The sequence below is a fragment of the Puma concolor genome, chromosome A3 (assembly GCF_028749965.1).
Source record: "Puma concolor isolate L17-30 chromosome A3, mPumCon1.1.hap2, whole genome shotgun sequence".
Classification (NCBI taxonomy): domain Eukaryota; kingdom Metazoa; phylum Chordata; class Mammalia; order Carnivora; family Felidae; genus Puma; species Puma concolor.
This window is the reverse complement of record NC_141669.1, coordinates 32,333,763-32,347,167: the sequence shown is the minus strand read 5'-3', so window position 1 is coordinate 32,347,167 and position 13,405 is coordinate 32,333,763. Positions and strand designations below refer to the sequence as shown.

The following is a 13,405-nucleotide window of genomic DNA, read 5'->3' as shown; positions in this document are numbered from 1 at the left end:
GTGCATCTTGGAGCTTGGAGCTACATGCTTGGCCCAAGAGGACGACCTTCCCTGATACAGGAGGACCGCTCTTCCGTCAAGGGTCTAGGAGTAGCTGCGTTCCCCTGCTACAACCTCCAAACGAGCTCTCAAAAGCCTCCTGGTTTGTGTGCTAACTTACATGGTGGCCCTAGCTGTAGGCAGGATGACCATATCTGCCTATGTGCCTGGGACAGTCTTGGCTTATGCTTGTTACCCTGATTGGATGATAAGTTATATAGTTAACTCTATGATGGACTATCTTCAGTAGAATTTTCCCTCTGGTTCATAGCATTAAACAGGTGCCTTGTGAAATCCTTCAGCTTGAGACGGAATTTAGCACATAAGACGTCTAAGCATAAGAGAGAACAATAGAATCAAAGAACAGAGATGAAAACATGATAAATAAATTAAAAACACACTGTGGGGACTTGTAGAATAGGCAGCTTAATCAGAGTTGAATGTTGGGATCTGGTATTTCTGAAAACCAACACGCAAATCCAGACTGGGTTTAAACCCATGACAATATGCAAACTTAGTGTGGATTAATAATTTTTAGGGCCTTTTACTCAGTAATTCCATTTCTTCAATTTTTTATTCAGGTTATTTTATGACCTGGATGTTTAGAATTTTCACAAACTACATAAAGTGTTTGTGGTATCAGTGCCTATATTTTAAGTTGTGCACTTTATTTGCTATCTCCAGAGAGATTCAAGCAGTTTAATTACCATCTATATACAGGTACATTAAATAAACTCTTAAAGAATTTATTTTAAAGAAGAAAAACATCTTCTTTTTCAACCTCAAGTTTCTATGATTCTTACCAAGAGTAGTTCCTCTTGTGAGTAACCATAATAAAATTATCCACAAGAGATGCACAGGGAATGGTAAGCAAGGCCTTCCATTGTTCAAATTGTAAGGGATCTGGGGAGAAACTACTATAAGAAATAAAATCACCAGACTTTGTATTTCAATTCCTTTGCAGCAATTAAAGCACCCAAACCTTGTGAACCTCATTGAGGTGTTCAGGAGAAAAAGGAAAATGCATTTAGTTTTTGAATACTGTGATCACACACTTTTAAATGAGCTGGAAAGAAACCCCAAAGGGTAAGTGACACACAAACTGAGGCTCTTGTGGCCATTTGGTTTCATTATATGTGGGATTAACTGTGGCAAATTTCAAATATGAAACACAGTCCTCTTTCTACCAAGATGTGTCTGCTGGCTACCCCTTTCCCATCTGAGTTAGGATGTGCTCAGAGGAACACGAATATTAACCTAGAATAAAAATATTTAGGAAGACAAATCTACTGCAAATATAAATCACAACGCGTTTTGAAGCTAACTTCCCTACAGGCATACCTCGGAGATATTGCAGGTTTGGTTCTAAATCATTGCAATAAAGCTGACATTGCAATAAGGTGAGTCAAAGGAATTTTTTGGCTTCCCAGTGCATACAGAAGTTATGTTTACACTATATTGTAGACTATTAAGTGCTCAATAGCATCATGTCTAAAAAAGCAATGTACATACCTTCATTTAAAAATATTTTATTGCTGAAAAATGCTAACCATCATCTGAACATTGAGCGAGTCATAACCACTGGTCCCAGATCACCATAAAATACAACAATAATGAAAAAGTTTGAAATATTAGGAGAATTACCAAACACAGAGACACAAAGTGAGCAAATGCTCTTGGAAAAATGGCGCCAGTGGACTGCCTCCACAGGGGATTTCCACAAACCTGCAATTTGTGAAAAAACACAATGTCTGTGAAGTACAATAAAGCAAAGCACAATAAAGCAGGGCAATAAAACGAGGTATGCCTGTATTGGATTGTCTCAATTCAAGGAATGAACCATGGTTCAGTATTTGGATTCCACTAAAATTAGAATCCATATAATTCACTAAAAGGTTAAAGGAGAAAAAATACATGTGGTTGATAAAATTTGAAAAGGCAGTTGATAAATTCAACATCCTTTCCTGATTATTAAAAAAAAAAAAAAAAAAACCTTAGCAAAGTGGGATTAAATGCTTTCCTAGTGCATATGCGTGCACACACACGCCCCTCTTCAAATCAACAGCTAGTTTTATACTCAGTACTAAAGGAACCACCATTAAAGTGAGAAATGAGGAAGTCAGTTGTCACTACCATAAGGCAACACTGTTCTGAGAGCTCTACAATGTAATGTAATAAGAAAGACAAATAGATTATGTAACTTTGGAAACAAGATTGAACTATCTTTATATGGATGATAGTATTCTACAAAATCTAAGATAATTGCCTAAAGGATCATTATAACCAGTGGAATTCAGTATAATGAGTACAGCACTCCAAATTCCACACATAAAAATTAACCGCTTTTGTATCAATGAGCACTTTAGGAAAGCTAGTGGAGAAGGATCTCATTCAAATATCAGTAACAAAAAAGTTTAGAAATAAAGATAAAAAGAATTGTACAGACTCTACATAGGAAAGACAACTACAAAATTTAAGTGAGGTAGATAAATGATTTTATTTAAATGAACATGTACTTCTGGGTAGAAATATTCATTATTATAAAGATATTGCTTCCCTAATTTATTTATTTATTGCACAAAATCTAATCAGAATGCCAATGGGATTTTTTTTTAACTTGAAAATCAAGTTCTCTAAATCAAGAAATTTTTTAAAAAGAAAAAAGGGGACTTTAACTGCCAAATATTAAATTATATCAGCTTTAGAGATTCCTTTGACAAAATGTACCATAAACAAAACTAAAAAAGAAGTGGCAAATTAGGTAATTATTTGCCAGATGAAGAATTAATATCATTTCACTTGCAGATTTTGCAAATCAAATGTTTTAAAAGATTAGTGCCCCATTTGAAAATATATTCATTCAAAAAAACTTGAGTAAAATACTATTGTTTTTCCAGCTAGGTGCTAAGGATATAGCAGCAAACAGAACACATTAAAAAAGTTGCCTGGGGGTGCCTGGGTGGCTCAGTCGGTTGAGCGTCCGACTTTGGCTCAGGTCATGATCTCATGGTTAGTGAGTTCGAGCCCCCAATCTGGCTCTGTGCTGACAGCTCAGGGCCTGGAGCCTGTTTCAGATTCTGTGTCTCCCTCTCTGCTCCTCCCGTTAACACTCCACCTCTCTCTCAAAAATAAAAGATAGATAGATAGATAGATAGATAGATAGATAGATAGATAAATAAAAGTTTATTTATTTTTGAGACAGAATGTGAGTGGGGGAAGGGCAGAGAAAGGGGGTGTTCACAGATTTTGAAGCAGGCTCCAGGCTCTGCGCTGTCAGCACAGAGCCTGATGCAGGGCTCAAACTCATGAACTGTGAGATCATGACCTGAGCCAAAGTTGGCCACATAACCTACTGAGCCACTCAGGCACCCCTAAATGGTTTTCATCTTTTAACCAAGAAAGGACATTTAGAGAAATTTGTAGTAAGAAAATAATCAGATAGGTGCAAAAAGTTACACATAAGAATGTTCAACACATCATTATTTACTACAACAACAACAAACTGGGACTGACCTGATTTTCCATTAGTAAAGCTTTGGTTAAATGCACTTTGCTATATCCATACAATGGAACACTATGCATCCAACCCATTAATAAGGAAGTTGGATAGTTCATGTTCTGGGGAAAACGTTCATGAAATGTTATGTGAAAAAAAAAAAAGAGATTATAAAGCATAATTTTCAGTGTAATTGAAAATTTATTTTGAATTGTCCCTATATCCTAGTGAATGCACATATTTTCCTCTGAAAATAAAAATTAATTAAAAAACACAGTTTAAATGAGGAATTAATTCATAGTTCAACTTTATTGCGAACAAAATAGGGTTTTGTATTGGCTTAGACAACAGATTGTTCAGCCATCCTATAAGTTAATTTATAAATTACATTTTCATAAAACTTAGAAATATAATTTTTTTAATGTTTATTTATTTTTGAGAGAGCGAGAGACAGAGCGTGAGTGGGGGAGGGGCAGAGAGAGGGAGACACAGAATCTGAGCAGGCTCCAGGCTCTGAGCTGTCAGCACAGAGCCCGACATGGGGCTCGAACTCACAGACCATGAGATCATGACCTGAGCCAAAGTTGGACACTTAACTGACTGAACCACCCAGGTACCCTCATTTTATTTTTTAGAGAGACAGAGTGCAAGCAGGGGAGGGGCAGAGAGAGGGGGGGACACAGAATCCAAAGCAGGCTCCAGGCTCCGAACTGTCAGCACAGAGCCTGATGCAGCCTTGAACTCACTGACCACGAGATCATGACCTGAGCCGAAGTCGGACGCTTAACCAACTGAGCCACCCAGGTGCCCCTTTGAAACTTAGAAATATAATTGTTCAAGGCCCTGAAAATAAAACGTACAGTACATACTACATGTGTACCTATTTAATTGAACTAAACATCTTTCTCTTCCATGATGCATAAGCTTTCCTGCTGGTAGGACTTAGCTGATGCTCTTCCTTTAATCTAGAGTACTCTAAACTTTTCCTCTTTCCCTATCTCTATCATAATCTTTACAATGAGAAATCCTACCCCCCACTCCCTTCTTAAAACCTACTTAGAGAACAGCCAGGAGAGTGTAAAACCAGTGACTAGCAAACAGAGGTAAACAACCAGGCCACATACATACCAACCCTCTTTGAGCCGTTGTTTATTAGGGTAAATTCGCGGTTTGGGGAAGTCACGGTGTGCAGCCGTGAGACAATGGACGTGGTGGATGTGCGGGATGGGCTGTGAGATGGTGAGATGATCATCCAGAGACCCAAGGACTAAGTTACCTCATGAAGAAGAGCTGATTTAACACTAAGATGGTGAAAGTACTGTTCCCTCTGCCAGATGGAACCTCTGGTGCCCTCTACTTTGTGGCGAGCACAAAAAGCGTTTGTTAGATAATAGCGGCATAGCGAGTACTGAGTACTGCGATAGTGTCGGATTTGCTCGGGTAAAGAACCACACGGATATACAACAACTGAAATTGGCATCATCTGGTTAAACTTAAAACGATCTAGTCCCATTCTGTGTTCTACAGTAAGTACAATGTGTAAGTTAATCGGTGATGTGATAGACATTGCCTTCCCACCAGAGAAAGGATTTTCTTTCCCATTGCACCACGTATAATGGAATAATCCTGCCTTCAGGAAGCTTAAAATCTAATGAGGAATCAGAGATACAAAAGAAAAATTAGAAATGATTATAATGTTATAAAACTACTAATGGGTTTATAAAACTATGGCTGTCCACTCCACTTCTGGCTGACAATAGCATATTATGTACATCTGTAAACCAGGGCTTCAATTTCTTTTTTTTTTTTTTTTCAATTTTAGCTTCATTGAGTTATAGTTGACACATAAAAGGTTTGAATTTCTTTCTCTTTCTCAGTTAACTGTTCACAGAAAATTTCCCGTGAGACCGGGTGTGGTCTGGTGGAGAGATAGCAGTGAATCATGAGTACTGAGAAATACATTAGTGAGGGTTGCACAAGCGTCATGTCCCAGATTATGAAGTGGGGAGATCCTTTCTCTGAAATGGCTTCCTGATTTCCGCGGGGATGGTGGGATCGCTGGATGACAGAAACCAAGTAGTAGTACTTCGTTTCCAGAATTGCTGTAATAGGCAACAGAGCCATAGTGATGATCAAAATGTTTTAATTAATCATAGGTTCTCTCAAACCAAAATAGATGGGCAGATCACTAAAGTCCCATTTGTCCTATAAAAACTGGGGACTAGAAGCTTGACTTGAGTCACCCCAGTAGCCAATTCACAGATCCAGGGCCTTGTGAACCAAGGGAAGACGGCTGTCCTTGAAGCATAGCCCTACAATGACATCACACATATGTATTTAATTCTTCCCCTTAGCCTGCCCTAAAGTAGTCTGCCGCCATTTACAGGACAGTTGTGCACTGGGAAAAGAGAAATACCCTATCTTTTGGGAATTACTGGACAATGCTCTGAGGTAAAACCAGTCCCCAGTGACTTTGAAAGCCACTGTGGTTCATCAGTTTTGGGGGGATGGGAAGCATTAAGCATTAGGTCTGGTAGTAAATGAAATCTTGACTCAAATCCATCTCATGATCATCCTACCACATCCACAAATCCATCCTTGGGATTATTTCCCCATTTCCTAACTGGGTAGCTGAAATAGATACACTAACAGATGGAAAAAGAGCCAGTTGGCTCTGACCCAAGGAATGAAAACTCTTGTGGTAGGAAGAACCTAGTAGAAGTGTCTGGTAGGCTGCTTCTTTACCAAAATAGAAAACTGAAAGCCATACTATGTATTCGAGGAAGAGCATAAATTGGTGCTACCATTATACACTTTGAGGAGACACGGTTGGGAGGTAGATAAGCATGTTGCATGTGCAGAATCCTCTCCAACACTCCTATCTCCTCAGATCTTTGGATCTCCTCCTCCTCGTTTTCCTAATTAATTTCTGGCAGTCAACTTCAATTGCCATAGACAACCATTTCGTCTAGGTTTCAATCAACCAATTTAGCAATCAACTAGACCCACTCCTAGCTGCTCCAGATAGTCTGTTGAAACTAGAATCTCTAGTAAGTTTGCCCATAGTGTTATAATCAGCCCAGTCTAAAATTATGATTCTTCCTGTCTGGTCCTACACCAGTGAAATCCATTTTTACATGCATTCACCACTGTAAATTAGCAACATCTTCTAGTTCTTTTTTTGCTGCGCAAACCCTTTTCCTCTGTTTGACTTTGTAATAGGCCCCCTGGGACATGCTGAAATCTGACTTTGAGAGGTGATGGGGGGAGGAGCCTTGAGAAGAGGCATCCCCAGGCCATGCACCTGCCTCAAGTGAGAACACTAGAGGCTTCTTGTCAAGGCAAAATCAGCCTCATCATACAAGTCTGGCCACTGCTTGGCACGACACGGGATGTTTGGTGGGAAACTGGGGTGCTGTTAGTAATATGAATACTCCCAAGAGTCACATTTCAATTCTTGAGGCTTAGATAGCTCTTTCTCAGTTAATTAACCGAGAAACTAATTAAACTCACACAAGTCAAATCTATGTTGTCACTTAGTACCCTGTAGGATTATTCTCACTGTCTGATTTTTCAGTCATCTCACAGTATTCCTATGGGTCCACAAAGTGAGCCCTATAGACATAAGTAAAAAGGGGTTCTTTTAGGGCAAGCATTGAAACTCTGGCTTCTTAACTGTGCCTTGAACCAAGATATAAAAGCCCTAAACGTGACCTCTTTAAAAATTTCTCATCAAGTTAGAAAGAGTCAGCACACCCCACTCTTCTTTGATTATTTACGTTTCCCATATTATTCTATCACATTCAGTCCACCAAAGCCCTGCTTTGAGAAGGCACTTTTTCCAGATGACCACAGATGATGATTTAACAATTATCTCATCACTAGGTGCCCATCTACCATCTATTCCAGTCACTAATGGTAATTAAGTTCTCCTGCCTTCAGACCTAATTAAATCAGATAGCCAATCCCCAATTCCCAATCCTTTTTGCCCATATCTACTTCTGGTATTGAATTCTGAGCAGGTTAGGATTCAACAACATAATTCACTCCAGCTAGTTTAAGCAAAAAGGGATTTATTATGGAGTGTTAGTTTATAAAATTTCTGAGAGTGCCAGAGAAACAAGCTTAATTCAAGCACCTAATGGATACCAGGTACCTTTCTAGGCCTCGGAGCCACAATAAGGGACAAGACAAAGCCGTTGAGTTGGAGGAAAGCACAAGGAGTCAGGGAATGCCTGGGGAAAGGAGGAGAATGGACCATAAACACAAAGATCTGGGGGTCACAAGCCTAGGCATGTTTAGGGAATGGCAGGAACCGATGCGGCTGGGGCAGAGTATCTGTGGGAATGTGGGAGGAGACAGAAGGGGAGGAGGACAGTGTGAAGGGGCTGGTAGACCAGAGTAATTAGGTTGGCTTTCATTCTAGGATAGCAAGGGTTTACCGAGAAGAACTCCTTTCATCTCGGGTCCTGACAATGAAATCAGGTTTTCCCATATTAAGTTATATAACAAATTAAAACAAAGATGCTGCATTCTGACGTGAGCATCAGGATTCCCCTGAGTGACCGAGAGAGAGAGAGAGAGAGAAGTCCCCTGAGCAATCCAGTCTGAATTCCCTGATGGCGCCACCCTTATTACAGTCTTGAGCTAGGATGTCTAGTTTTTGCTCTGAGGCCTTCATTATTCCTTGCAATATCCATTTCTGCACTCCCCCAGAGGATGATATTTAAACACTGAGTGTCAGTTGACTTCTTCAGAAGGTTTTATTTCCCTTCAGAACACTTTGAGAAATGCTGCCTGTGGCTGAATAATGTTGCAACTCTCTATCTTTCTGGAATGAGCACTGTGTGAATCTGTATTCTCTTTGATAACTATCTTCTCTTTGTAGGGTCAGTGGTATTTGTTTGTAGTTGGTATTTTGTATATATGTTGTGTTGCTTGTGATGGAACCTGCCTTCTTGGAATCTGAGCTGACTATTCTGTTTAGGGCCACGCCATGACACTTGATGTGAGATGCCATGAAACAAACACTCCTCTTCCACAGTGAGAGCTCGGGACTTCCCTATGGCATTAGTTCATGCCTGATTCCATGTTATCGACGCTAGAACCCTGGGTCCTGCCAGTCCCCACCTTGTTTCTCGATCCCAGGACTTGAGCCCCTCTGCCAGCCGTCCTTTGATCCCACCTGGCATTCCATTTCTGCATGAATCGGGTCCGGTGTTACTCTTGCTGGTCCCTCACAAGGACTGAAATCCACCTCCCTTCCCTCCACCACCACCACTGTAATCAGATTCACCAGATATCACCAGCATTATTAAATTTGCCACCTAATTAACCTTCCTGTATCTGCTTTGCCCCCAGAAATCCATTCTCCATATTATGCCACTTGCCTTCTTGAGTCCTTTCAATGACTTTCCTTTAGATTCACAGAAAATCCAAACTACCTACCCAGATCTGTAATCCCTCCATGACTTGGCCTCTGCCAGCCTCACCTTCTTCACTCATGCTTTGGCCACACTGGCCTCCTTATTGCTTTTCCCACACTCCCCATTCTTTCTTACCTCAGGGCCTGTTGCTAGTCTTTTGAGGCTCTTTTTGTCTTTGTATAGCATCTGAGTCCCGTCTACTGGCCTCACCTGATCTCAGACCCTCATTTCCTGAACCTGTGGAGATACTAAAACCCAGACTCTTAGGGCATAGACTTCTTAATAAACTTGCAGGGCACTGTTCCATTTTTACACATGAGGAACACTGAAGGCACATATAACTGGCCCAAGGTTATAAAACTTGGAAGCAGGGATTTGAACCGTGCCTCATAGTGCTCAAAAATGGCTCTACTATTCTATTACAAAAACATTTAAGCAATGTCTCCAGCTTGGCTCTGGGCAAAGAGGGGAAAAAGATCAAGTTATATCAGAATTCAGTGTGGGAAACAGAAATGGCTCTAGGTACTTCCGGTGGAAAGGGATTTAATACTGAGAATTAGGGGCTTTCACAATATTAATAATACTTAATAATTAGAAGAGCTGGAGTCAAAGGGCTGCCGTCAGCCTGTGAATATCAAGAACATGCCGCCATAATTGTGACCTGAGATCAGAAAACTGCCCTTAGAAAAATACCTCCACACACTTGCTGCTTCTCCATATATGCCCCAGCTTCACACGGTGATGTCTTATGTGGACCAGCTACACCTGCAGGATGAGTTTAGTTTTTAAAAAGTGATCTAGGGGCACCTGGGTGGCTCAGTCAGTTAAGCGTCTGGCTCTTGGTTTCTTTTCAGGTCATGATCTCACGGTTGGTGAGTTCGAGCCCCACACGGGGCTCCTCACTGACAGGTGGATCCCACTTGGGATTCTTCCTCTCTCTCTGCCCCTCCCCCACATGCACTCTCTCTGTCTCTCAAAATAAATAGAAACTTCTAAAAAACTGATCTAAACATAGGATTTACATTTCCAAATATGATAAAATATTAAAGCTGAATGACTAGGTGTGTTTGGGATATTCGATAATCCTAAATTTTTTAATTAAAAAATTTTACAGTAGGCATTTAGCAAAAGACATCTTGTGTTTCAGATTTTTGAAACTATGCAACCAGCAACCCCCATCTCCATGAATAGGGTTGAAAAACAAACAACACCCGGATAAAAATATTTGCGGCACATATGCTGACTCCAGTGTATGTTGAGCCTTCATAAATCAACTTAAAAAAACTTTTTAAAGTTTTTATTTATTTTTGAGAGACAGAGAAAGACAGAGCATGTGTGGGGGAGGAGCAGAGAGAGAGGGAGACATGGAACCCGAAGCAGGATCCAGGCTCGGAGCTGTCAGCACAAAACCCGTTGCAGGGCTCAAACCCATGAACCATGAGATCATGACCTGAGCCGAAGTCGGACGCTTAACTGACTGAGCCACCCAGGCATCCCTTCATGAATCAATTTTAACGTTTATTTATTTTTGGGACAGAGAGAGACAGAGCATGAACGGGGGAGGGGCAGAGAGAGAGGGAGACACAGAATTGGAAACAGGCTCCAGGCTCTGAGCCATCAGCCCAGAGCCCGATGCAGGGCTCGAACTCACGGACCGCGAGATCGTGACCTGGCTGAAGTCGGACGCTTAACCGACTGCGCCACCCAGGCGCCCCAATGAATCAATTTTAAAAAGAGTAAACAGACCAGTCAAAAAAGACATAAAGGCCATGAACAGGAAGTACACAAAGGAAGAAATGTAATGTCCAATAATCATGTGAAAATTAAAAGTCACTAGTAATTAGTAAAATGGAAATGAAAACCAAAATGAGCTTTTTATTTTTATTTTTATTTTATTTTTTTTTTTATGAGCTTTTTATTTTAACCACAGATTGGCAAACATAACATTGGCAAAACCGGCAAGACAATGAGGGGACAGGGGCTTCGATGCACAGATGTTTGGTGGGAGCGTTAATGGGTCTAACCTTTCTTAGAGAAGGTAGTTTGGAAGTATGTAACTGAAAACGTCTTCAGAGGGACAGTGATGTGAGCAATGGCAAAATGTCAGCAGAAAGTTACGGGAATGTAATTGCTATCATCTATAGAGATGGCTACACGAAGTAGACTCGTCCCAGATGGAGTGGAAGTTACCCAGATCCCCATTTCCGCAATGGAAAATACCTTCCAGTATTTCCAGGGCTCTGCAGGGACAAGAAGCATCCAGCCTTCCATCCTCCTGGGGGCTGTGTTCTCCCTGGCTTCCCCTGGCCGGGGACCTGCCTGCTTACCGGGTGTACGAAACTTACAAAACAACTGTAGCACGTGTTAGAGTGTGTTTACCACCAAACCCGCGGAAGTCAGTCTTCCAGTTTGCCCTTCCTCCTACAGGTCCTACCTGCAGAATCAAAATGTAACTTGTGCCTACCGTTAGCCTTAGAAATCCCACCTCTAGAACTTACCTTAAAAAGATGATTACAGATGTTCATTGACATGTTGTTTCTAGGCATAAAATTGGGTCAACCTAATTGCTCACCAGTGGGAACTAAGTAAGTAAACTATGACACATCCGTATAATGAGACCATGAAATAGGTGTAAACGTATTAGTATTTGTGCTGCTATGTATTAAAATGTTTCTGAAAGAGGTGGGGGGAGTTGCAGAAGATGAAATGTATGACTAGCCAGGTGTGAGAGAGATTTCATCACAGATATGCTTTTATACTCTTTAAATGTTGAGCCATACGAACACATATATTTAAAATTAAAGTTAAAAAGTAAATGCAGGGGCGCCTGGGTGGCGCAGTCGGTTAAGCGTCCGACTTCAGCCAGGTCACGATCTCGCAGTCCGCGAGTTCGAGCCCCGCGTCGGGCTCTGGGCTGATGGCTCAGAGTCTGGAGCCTGTTTCCGATTCTGTGTCTCCCTCTCTCTCTGCCCCTCCCCCGTTCATGCTCTGTCTCTCTCTGTCCCAAAAATAAATAAACGTTGAAAAAAAAAATTAAAAAAAAAAAAAAAAAAAAAGTAAATGCAGGGACGCCTGGGTGGCTCAGTCCGTTAAACGTCCAACTTCAGCTCAGGTCGTGATCTCGCGGTTCGTGAGTTGGAGCCCTGCGTCAGGCTCTGTGCCGACAGCTCAGAGCCTGCTTCGGATTCTGTGTCTTCCTCTCTCTCTGCCCCTCCCCTGCCCTTTGCCTCTCAAAAATAAAAATAAAAAATGAAAAATAAAAACAAAAAAATGAAAAGTAAATGTAGAGAGAGAGAGAGGGAAAGGAACAGAGATGCCTGAAGAAACACAGATGCCTGTGCATTCCAGCAATTATTTTGGGGTAGCAAGTTTTGAGTCAACACTTTGTATTCTTTTGCTTGTCTGTAGTGTTTGGATTTTTGTGATAAGCTTGTATCATTTTTGCAGATCTAAAGTTTTTAAATTACAAAAGAAAATTGTATATCTATAATGAAAATATAGTAAAGGAGTTTTCATTAACACATTAAGAAAATGTATTTCCAACACACCCTTTGCACCCTGTTTGTTGGCCATGACAAGCCCTATGCATTCCATTTCTGTTCCCAGCTCTTGGCCCTGACGCTTCAGCTTTGGAGTTTTCAATTCCTTTTTAATTTTCTTTCCCCGCCAGAGTTGCTGATGGAATGATCAAAAGTATATTATGGCAAACACTTCAAGCTCTTAATTTCTGTCACAAACATAACGTAAGTAACATTTTCTAATATATTTGTCAATTTATTCTTTTCTTCTCAATAGCTCAATGATCTATTTAAAGAGCCAAAGACGGAGGGAAAGGAAGAAAGCTACAGAATATGGGAAAAGCAAGTCATGGCTTCTTTTCCCAATTTCTGTAAGAACCAGATTACTAATTCCTTATAAATTAAAAATTTGTATAAACTTGCTGTTCCTTTTGCTATCCTGCTGATGATTCCTGTGGTCATATTTAAATTGAAATAAGTTTGCAGGATGTGTAACTCCCCATGGTACTTGATTTGATTTTGTTTTTGTTTTGTTTCTTTAATTTTTTTTAATGTTTATTTCTGAGAGACAGAGACAGAGTGTGAGCGGGGGAGGGGCAGAGAGAGAGGGAGACACAGAATCCGAAGCAGGCTCCAGGCTCTGAGCTATCAGCACAGAACCCAAAATGGGACTCGAACCCACAAACCGTGAGATCATGACCTGAGCTGAAGTCAGTCGCTTAATCGACTGAGCCACCCAGGTGCCCCAGTTTGATTTTGTTTTTATGTTTCTTGAGTCTTTTATTCTCTAACAGTCTCCCTTCCTCTATCCTTTTTCTAAAATGTTTTCATTATTAGTTTTTTACACCCATAGTTTTCAAACTTGAGCATGTATCAACCCCCTTGGAGGTCTTATGAAGACAGTTTGATGGTGACTTTTGAAATCT

General features: G+C 40.7%; 1 protein-coding gene across 4 annotated transcripts in view; it reads left to right on the top strand.

The window, feature by feature from the left end:
* Positions 1-13,405, top strand: part of CDKL4 (cyclin dependent kinase like 4) — a 54,526-nt gene that overhangs the window by 18,745 nt on the left and 22,376 nt on the right. For all 4 annotated transcript variants that reach the window (XM_086700435.1, XM_025927340.2, XM_086700436.1 and 1 more), the window contains 2 exons: positions 1,004-1,125; positions 12,632-12,704. In XM_086700435.1, coding sequence (XP_086556561.1) covers positions 1,004-1,125; positions 12,632-12,704 — 195 coding nt within the window. The remainder of the gene's footprint in view (positions 1-1,003; positions 1,126-12,631; positions 12,705-13,405) is intronic.